This window comes from Nothobranchius furzeri, chromosome 13 (assembly GCF_043380555.1).
Source record: "Nothobranchius furzeri strain GRZ-AD chromosome 13, NfurGRZ-RIMD1, whole genome shotgun sequence".
Classification (NCBI taxonomy): domain Eukaryota; kingdom Metazoa; phylum Chordata; class Actinopteri; order Cyprinodontiformes; family Nothobranchiidae; genus Nothobranchius; species Nothobranchius furzeri.
Window position 1 is genome coordinate 60,317,468 of NC_091753.1, and position 10,000 is coordinate 60,327,467.

The 10,000-nt window shown below is 45.0% G+C and overlaps 1 protein-coding gene across 3 annotated transcripts in view; it reads right to left on the minus strand.

Moving 5' to 3' along the window:
- LOC107379771 (mitogen-activated protein kinase kinase kinase kinase 5) overlaps positions 1–10,000 on the minus strand; it is a 72,167-nt gene that overhangs the window by 49,048 nt on the left and 13,119 nt on the right. For all 3 annotated transcript variants that reach the window (XM_054742256.2, XM_070543722.1, XM_070543721.1), the window contains one exon: positions 7,126–7,183. In XM_054742256.2, coding sequence (XP_054598231.1) covers positions 7,126–7,183 — 58 coding nt within the window. The remainder of the gene's footprint in view (positions 1–7,125; positions 7,184–10,000) is intronic.

Consider the following 10,000-nt stretch of genomic DNA (forward strand, 5'->3'; position numbering starts at 1 on the left):
ATCTACAGTATAGAGGGGACGGTGTGCTGCTGACTTCTACTCAGGACGTTGTGGATCGGTGGGCAGAATACTTTGAAGACCTCCTCAATCCCACCGACACGTCTTCCAGTGAGGAAGCAGAGTCTGGGGACTTTGGGTTGGCCTCTCGAATCTCTGGTGCTGAGGTCACTGAGGTGGTTAAAAGCTCCTCTGTGGCAAGACTCCAGGGGTGGATGAGATCCGCCCGAAGTTCCTTAAGGCTCTGGATGTTGTGTTGGCTGACGCGGCTCTGCAATATCGCGTGGACATCGGGGGCAGTCCCACTGGACTGGCAGACCGGGGTGGTGGTCCCCTTATTTAAAAAGGGGGACCGCAGGGTGTGTTCCAACTACGGGGGATCACACTCCTGAGCCTTCCTGGTAAGGTCTATTCAGGGTTCTGGAGAGGAGGGTCTGTCGGATTGTTGAACCTCAGATTCAGGAGGAGCAATGTGGTTTTGGTCCTGGCCGTGGAACACTGGGCCAGCTCTATACCCTTAGGGGGATCCTGGAGGGTGCATGGGAATTTGTCCAACCAGTCTACATGTGTTTTGTGGATTTGGAGAAGGCGTTTGACCGTGTCCCTCGGGGGGCCCTGTGGGGGGTACTCCAGGAGTATGGGGTACCAGGCCCTCTGATACGGGCTGTTAGGTCCCTGTATGACCGGTGCCAGAGCTTGGTCCGCATTGCCGGCAGTAAGTCGGGCTCGTTCCCAGTGAGAGTTGGACTCCGCCAAGGCTGCCCTTTGTCACCGATTCTGTTCATAATCCCTCTGTTCTCTAATTCCCCTCAGGGATTAATAAGGTATTGATTGATTGATTGATTGATTGATAACCTTTATGGACAGGATTTCTAGGAGCAGCCAAGGTGTGGAGGGCATCCGTTTTGGTGGCCTGAGGATCAGGTCTCTGTTTTTTGCAGATGATGTGGTCCTGTTGGCTTCATCAGAACGTGATCTTCAGCTTTCGCTGGAGAGGTTTGCAAGACCATGGTCTTGATTCGGAAAAGGGCAGAATACCTTCTCCGCAGTAGCGGTTTTAGGCACGGGCAGACAGCGCAGTTGCCCGGGGCGGCATTTTTTCATGACACAAAAGGGGCGCACAAGCGCCGAGTAAAAAAATAAAAAAGAAAGAAATTTGCGCCGCACCGAGGTTTTCTATTATCTGTCATATGACAGTGTCTGGATTGTAAACAGCAAGTTGGCGCCCCCTGCAGTTGCAGGTGCTCCTGCTGACTGAGAACGTTCACGTGCACCGTGTGTGTATGAAGAAGAGGAAGGGGAGGGGTGCGGCAAGGGAATTCACCTCTGGGTCTTTCCCAAATGAAATGAGCGGGTAGGGGCTGAATCAACTGTATTAGCATGGCTAAAGTCCATCACATCTTGATGTTCTTCCATTTAACACACATTTCATTCATAATATCATAAACACAGGCCTATCATTCTTTCAGGTTTTTATGAATTGTGTGAAATGACCGAATAAAAAAAGGAAAAACAAAACGATTTTGTGGTCACACCCCCATCAAGGTCAAATTGTTTAGTCCTGACTAAAGGAAACTTACTGAGTCAAGAGCCAAACAGAAGAGATGAACATAAAAAGGCTAAAACCACCAGGTGCCCGATTCAGGAATAAAAAGAAAGAAAAAAGAGGAGAAAGATAAAGGTATGTACTGTATGTTTTCTGTTCTAATGTTGTAGTGATCATCTTTAGTTTGTTATGTGTGAAATATTTTTGCTATTTAGAATATTTATTATCTATTATGTTCATATATTCTTAATATTTAGTTACTGTTTGTTTTTGTATATGTGATTCTATATATTTTGATACAGTTGTAGCGTGAGGAAGTATGGGTTTTTTCTGTGCCAAAGGTTGTATTTGCCCGGCTGGGTCAAAGCTGGGTCACCAGCAACTTTCACCCACAGTTAAAGACCTGAGCCGCCAGCAAGTCTACACGATTCCACAACAACCGAACATCTGGTCTCCAGAAGAAGGAGTTCTCACACAATCTAGCCATAATAAAGAGTCTTATGCTTCCGTTGTTTATTAATGCTAAATAATCATTTTATCACTTTATTAATTATAAATGTATTTTAATCAAATTAATGATTATTATGCTTTGGGTAATCATAATGAACTATAATGAATCAGTATACTTAAAGAGCAAGTAACGTCTAAATTAACTTTTTTTGCTGATGAACTGTATAAATGAGTGTCTAATAGTGTTTTAAATGTGTGCATTCTTTATTTTAGCATTTTGGTGCATTTTCTTTAAAAATTAAAATTCTGCCTAAATACCACAGTATAGCGCCACCTTCAGCTTAAAACAGAATTTGACTCATTTTGAATAAATTTTAGCCAATGGCTAAAGAGTAAGATACTACGTAAACCAGTAGAGTACTACGTAGCAGCTCTGTGTCAAAGTTATAAAAGCATCGAGCGTCTCGGCCACGCCTTGTGGCGAGTTGGGAGTTGGATTTGCAAGCGAGTGTAGGAGGTTAGCCGTAGTTCAGCATTAGCGTATAGCATTAGCATATCCTAGTCTTTAGCATAGCTTTTAGTGTTATAAATACTTATTTAGTGTTAGCTTGGCTGTTGGATATTGTAGTTTAGTTAGTGTTTGGCTGTTAGTGTAATTGGGAAAGTAGTTCGGGTTTAGTGCTCCATATCATCTTAGTATTGGTGAGTAGGTGTAGTGTAGTATGGTTGCGGTGACTCTGTGGGCATTTTACCCGCGATTCTGCACGTCTCCGTTTGAAGAGGGAGGCTGTGCCCACCGTGGCTCTTCCGCGATTTAGATGCAGCCCACCGACTCTGCTCCCCCACCATGACGGGCTCCAGTCTGAGGTGAGTACGCTAAATAAACGTTTTAACATCTTCTAAAGACAATTCCCTACCTAAATGCAAAGTCTGAGAGACGTGGTTCACTTCCTTTAGCTAGTCAGTCGGCAATTCTGCAACAGTGTCTCTAACTAACGCTGCACTAGTTGACAGACAGCATTACAGCGTGAAATCCAGCTTGTGACCAGGTTCTGTAAGGAATTCTGTGCAGGAGGTCGCATTTCAGGCTCTCCACATCATGTGTGACTGACTTTTACGTTATAATAACGATCACACACTAGGAATGTTATAAAGCGCCTATATAGGACAGTTTCTTTTGTATATTATCTGACTTTATAAACTCCCAACAACAATGTGCTTATATATTTTTTTCAGGCTAAATCTACCCAAGACACTGGCTGTCAGACTGATTTAGCTGCAAGAATGCACTTGTCCAGGCTGACGTGAAGCTTTACCGGCGTAGCAAAGGTGAATTATTTTTAATAATCTTCTATGTAAACATTTTATTATTACCTTCTAGTTTTAATTTGTTTTACAGATTATTGTTACACGTGATTTTATGCTCTTTGAAACATTTATAAATGTGCTGCTACTTTGTTTTTACATAGCCAGCCAGAATAGAGCTCCCAGCCACAGTGTGTCTGGTGACCCACGGGGACCATGATGAAAATTCATCTTCCAGAAGGTCCCAGAGCAGCGTCCACACCCCTGAAAAGACCAAGATGTAAGGTGTCTGCTGTTTATTCCAGCTTCCACCTCAGTGACAGTGCAAGCTCAGTGAACTGTTCAAGGTAAAAAAAAAATTAAAACATTTCAGAATTTTTAAGATATTAACAATTAAATAAGTATGTGATTACATCATGACATCATGAAGGAGGCTACTGATTCTGCCCCTGTGACACTTGGTGGTGACGTGTGAGCTGATTCACCTGGTAAATAACTTTTACATTAAATATTTTGTTTTTGCTATCAAAAGTAAATTAACTAATAACCTGCATTATTGCAGGACACTCAGCAAAATATGGACTCTACACCATGAGGCAGGCACACGTTAATAACTCTATAAGAGCACATAAGGTGAGCAACACCACATATTATTGTTATTACTGTACACTGTCCTGGATTTGTTTTCTTTCTGCATCTCTTCATTAGCCTGGCTGATCACCTGATACCTCCTGTCATCTGGTTATGACAGCATGAGGATGTCCTCACACACCTGTAACCTATCAGCTCATCTGGCAGAATAGAGAGAGAAGAGACAACACCACATCTCCTGTTCCTGGAAAGCCTTCAGCCATCCTTCGATGACTGAGAACCTCCATCAGCTCTGTCTCCTGTCTGCCTACAATTATTATAATAAATATTGTGTTTGACAAGTTTTTTGTGCTGCCAAATATCTCATTTTGATTCCAGTTTTGATATTTTAATGGATATTTATAAATTACATTAATTGAATTATAACAATGCATGATTAACTAGCTCTATTGTGATGAATTAAACTAGCACCTCACTGTTAAAAGCTCGTTTTAATTTCAAGCATGTTTAAGTATTTATGGACATGAACAAAAACAGGAAATATATAAATTGAGATTTATTTAATTAATATAACAAATAAGGGGGAAAGAGTCATTGAAAGGCACATTCTTCTGGAAGCTCCTGATCCTGACGACACCACCAGCAGGAGACCAGCTGCAGACACCAGAGGACCTAGAACCAAGAGAGCAGCTGGTATCAGTAAATAAATAAATCAGGGCAGTTTTAGTGGGCTGAACACATTACAGAATAATTTTATCATGGGGTATTTTCATAACTTTCTATGCAGCAGACTGTAACTTGAGCCCAGGGCTCCTGGAGAGCTGCTATCCAGCATGTTTCAGTGGATTTTCCTGCTTTAACAGGTTAGATTAGCTGTTAAGCAGCTCAGCTATTTGTTGCTGATTAAAACCAGGTGTGTTGAAGCAGATGAACCTCTAAAACATGCTGAATACTAGCTCTCTAGGGCCGTGGAGCCAAACCCTGCATAGCTAACGCTATGGCTAACGACTACTTACCATTGAGAGCTGGTTCTGTTGGGTCGGTTCTGGGAGTTTCAGGCAACTCACAAGCTCAAAACAATAAGGCTCAGGTCCGCTTGTCTCCTCCAAATAGACTTGGTCCCTTTCTTCTCGAGTGTCTGGGTAAGGAGGGGGAGAAACGTCCTCCACTTCTAATAACTGCTCAGAGTGAAGGGAGCTAGCATCGTCTCGTTAGCCATCGTCTTCGTCACTGCCGTGGCTCCGCCCTCTCGGTCCTCCAGGCAACGCCTACTAATGTTGCAGTTTTTAAAATTGATACGTGGGTGGAAAAGGACTCCGAGGCTCACTTGACCCGCTCTTTAATTAAATAATGTTTTTGGGAGATGTTAGTGATGACCTTCACACTCGCTCACACAGGTCTGCATTCACAGTAACTCCAAAACACATTTGCTCTGACGCACAAGTTTGCTTTGGGAAGAGAAGTGGTTTTTGGTAAGTTAGTCAGTTCGAGTTTGACTACGAAAGAGAGCGGACGTGCTGAACAAACGCCAACGGGGAACGGAGCCCCGCCGGCTTCCCCCCCCCCCCCCCCCCCCCCCCACGCTATTTCTGTCAAGCCAGACAGAATAGCTGAAATGCAACCGCTAACGCAGACTCGTCCCAGAGTCTTTGATTTCTGAGTTAATTTAAACTTGAGAAAGCGTATCTGCTAAACGCTTCATCAACGTGTACCGAGGTCAACTCTGGACCGGATTGTCGCACACATACGTCTCCTCTGCCAGCCAAGGTGTGACCTGGATAACATCCTCCGAGGTCCGGATCCGAAAAGAGGGTCCTAAGGTCGGTGAGGCAGAACACCATAGATAGCGTTCTGATGCAGTTTTTCTAATAAGAGCTAAGTTTAATTCAAACCATCATTTTCACTCAGATTTGCCTTTTCTCTCCCTGAAGCAATCTCAGACACATGAATGCACACATTCATAATTCCATCATTCTCAAATCTTAGCACATCCAACACAAGGTCTATTTGTGCAAGCTTAAAATATCAACTGTTAAAGATTGTCCAACGAGGTTGCCAATGTTGATTGTTTTTCCTATGATTGTCATTTCAAATCGTTAGTTTAAATTGAAGGATTAAAAGTCTTAAATTTCAAACTTGTCTTTTCATTGAACTGAAACACAGACACACGGATATGATCGTCAGTTTATCGATGAAAACAACCTTTGAGTCTTCTTATCTCTATAACATTTGGTTATTAATTTATTAAAATTAATATTCCAGATTATTCTGTAGGATGGTTCCTCTTTAATAAAAGAGCCATAAACCATTACACTACACAGTGTATAATGTGTATTGCTTCACATTCTGACAGCTTCATAGTAATTAATGTAAATATGTGCAACTTAGAAAAATGAATGTTCAATAGTCGTTCTAAAAAACATGCCTGTTTGTAGAAAACATGCGTGTGTGCGTGCAGGTGGTGTGGTGTGGTGGTGGGGGTGGGGGGTGGTTGGGGTGGGGGGGCGCTCAAAGGGGACCTCGCCCAGGGAGTAATTCCATGTAGAACCGCCACTGCTTCTCTGGGTCAGGGATGAGGTCCTGCCTCAAGTGGAGGAGTTTAAGTATCTCGGGGTCTTGTTCACGAGTGAGGGAAAGATGGAGCGTGAGATCGACAGGTGGATTGTTGCTGCATCTGCAGTGATGCGGGCGTTGTACCGGTCTGTCGTGGTGAAGAGAGAGCTGAGTCAGAAGGTGAAGCTCTCGATTTACCGGTGGATCTACGTTCCTACCCTCACCTATGGTCATGAGCTTTGGGTAGTGACCGAAAGAACGAGATCACGGATACAAGCGGCCGAAATGAGTTTTCTTTGCAGAGTGGCTGGGCTCTCCCTTAGAGATAGGGTGAGAAGCTCGGTCATCCGGGAGGGGCTTGGAGTAGACCTGCTGCTCCTCCACATCGAGAGGAGCCAGTTGAGGTGGCTCGGGCATCTGGTCAGGATGCCTCCTGGACGCCTCCCTGGTGAGGTTTTCAGGGCACGTCCAACCGGGAAGAGACCTAAAGGTAGACCCAGGACACGGTGGAGGGACTATGTCTCTCACCTGGCCAGGGAATGCCTTGGGATTCCCCCGGAGGAGCTGGCCCAAGTGGCTGGGGAGAGGGAAGTCTGGGCCTCTCGCCTTAGGCTACCGCCCCCGCGACCCGACTCTGGATAAGTGGATGGATGGATGGATGGATGGATAATGAAGACTCTCACCTGGCTCCATCTTTATGACTTTAATAGCTGCCATCTCTCCACTCTGCTTGTTACGAGCCTGAAAACACACAAGAACATTTTACACACTCCTAGTTCTCAGTGTTTCATTTGCATGTTTTCTCTTGAGACCTGGTGTGTGTGTGCGCGCGTGTGTGTGAGTGTGCGTGTGTGTGTATGTGTGTGTGTTATTATTTCAGTACATGTTATACTTCTAACAGTACATCAGTATTTACACATCAGTGTTTACACTTCATCACTTTTATTTTATGTCCTTAATTTTTTTACTACAGCTTCCAGTTCATCCACACACATGCAGTTCCTTTCATCTCTTTACCATTGTTGAGGGTCTGCCCTCATGAGGAAATTAATATGCAGTAATTTCTCCAAAAGAAGCAAAAAAGTATTTAGTCAGCCACCGATTGTGCAAGTTCTCCCACTTAAAATGATGACAGAGGTCAGTAATTTTCATCATAGGTACACTTCAACTGTGAGAGACAGAATGTGGAAAAAAATCCATGAATTCACATGGCAGGATTTTTAAAGAATTTATTTGTAAATCAGGGTGGAAAATAAGTATTTGGTTAATAACAAAAATTCAACTCAAAACTTTGTAACATAACCTTTGTTGGCAATAACAGAGGTCAAACGATTACTATAGGTCTTTACCAGGTTTGCACACACAGTAGCTGGTATTTTGGCCCATTCCTCCATGCAGATCTTCTCAAGAGCAGTGATGTTTTGGGGCTGTCGCCGAGCAACATGGACTTTCAACTCCCTCCACAGCTGCTAATACAGTAGCTGGTGCAGCTGCTAATACAGTAGCTGGTGCAGCTGCTAATACAGTAGCGGGTGCAGCTGCTAATACAGTAGCGGGTGCAGCTGCTAATACAGTAGCTGGTGCAGCTGCTAATACTGTAGCGGGTGCAGCTGCTAATACAGTAGCGGGTGCAGCTGCTAATACAGTAGCTGGTGCAGATGCTAATGCAGTAGCGGGTGAAGCTGCTAACAGTAGCAGGTGCAGCTGCTAATGCAGTAGCGGGTGCAGCTGCTAATACAGTAGCGGGTGCAGCTGCTAATACAGTAGCGGGTGCAGCTGCTAATGCAGTAGCGGGTGCAGCTGCTAATACAGTAGCGGGTGCAGCTGCTAATGCAGTAGCGGGTGCAGCTGCTAATACAGTAGCGGGTGTAGCTGCTAATGCAGTAGCGGGTGCAGCTGCTAATACAGTAGCGGGTGCAGCTGCTAATACAGTAGCGGGTGCAGCTGCTAATACAGTAGCGGGTGCAGCTGCTAATACAGTAGCGGGTGCAGCTGCTAATACAGTAGCGGGTGCAGCTGCTAATACAGTAGCGGGTGCAGCTGCTAATGCAGTAGCGGGTGCAGCTGCTAATACAGTAGCGGGTGTAGCTGCTAATGCAGTAGTGGGTGCAGCTGCTAATACAGTAGCGGGTGCAGCTGCTAATACAGTAGCGGGTGCAGCTGCTAATGCAGTAGTGGGTGCAGCTGCTAATACAGTAGCGGGTGCAGCTGCTAATACAGTAGCAGGTTCAGCTGCATATTTCTATGTTGTAATGGAATTCATGCATTAGTTTTTGTTTGCTTTGAACCCAGAGCAGACGTCACACGCCAGACGACATCAACACTGCATACTTTAGTATTTGTTCATTTATCGTGAGTAATATCGATATCGCAATATTAAGCACTGTTATCGAATATCGCAGGTTTTCCTAATATCGTGCAGCCCTACTGCAGCAGAATTCTCTGTCTATAGCCAGGATCAAACCGGCAACCTTCTGATTACGGGACAACTCGGGCATCCTCCTGCGCTACATTACATCATTAGATTTGCTGACTCCCATCACTGGATGTTCTTTTAAAAATAAAACTTCATCTATGGTTTCTAATAAACCAAAGGGAAATCCTGAGAACTCCACTGGGACATCTCCGAGTAGATCACTGACCCACTGTGTCACTGAATACGTTCATCTCTGTGTAGAGAACACCGTCCCAACATGAAGAGGGAGGTGTTTCTCCAATAATAAAACCTAGTTGACTCCTGAGCTGAAATCCTTGCTGAATGATAAGAAAAGAGCTTTTATGGCTGGAGACAAAGGGGAGCAGAGACAAGTGCAGAAGGAGCTTAAATATACCGCCAACCATCAGCAGGTTCTGACGGGATCAGCCCCAGTCTGCTCAGAGACCGAGCTAACAGCTTTGTGGTCACACACATGTTCAACCTGGGCCTTCAGCTGGAGCAGGTCCCCATCCTGTGGAAGACCTCCTGTATGATTTCAGTTCCCAAAACTTCCCATCCCAGGGAACCAGACCTCTACAGACCTGCCGCCTTGACCTCCCATCTGATGAAGACCATGGAGAGACTCATCCTCACCCACCTACGTTCAGTGGTGACCCCAAAAATAGACCCACTGCAATTAGCATATAAACCAACCATGGGGGTGGAGAACACGCTCATCGTCCTGCAGCACCGGGCTCTGACTCAACTCGAGATGCATAAAAGCCACTAGAGAATCACGTTCTTGGACTTCTTAAGTGCCTTCAACGCCATCCAGACGTCTACTGCAGCAGATGATGAGGGGTGCAGGATGGACGAACATCTGACTGCATGGACCTGCATCATCTACCTCACCAACAGACCACAGTACATGAGGCTGCACAACTGTACATCTGAGGTGGCTGTGTGCAGTACTGGAGCTCCACAGGGTACGGTGCTCTCACCCTCTCTCTTCACCGTCTACACCTCGGACTTCACCTACAGCACCAGCAGCTGTCACCTCCAGAGGTTCTCAGATGACTCGGCCATTGTTGGCTGTGTGTCTGAAGGGAATGACCTGGAGTACAGATCAGTCATCATGGACT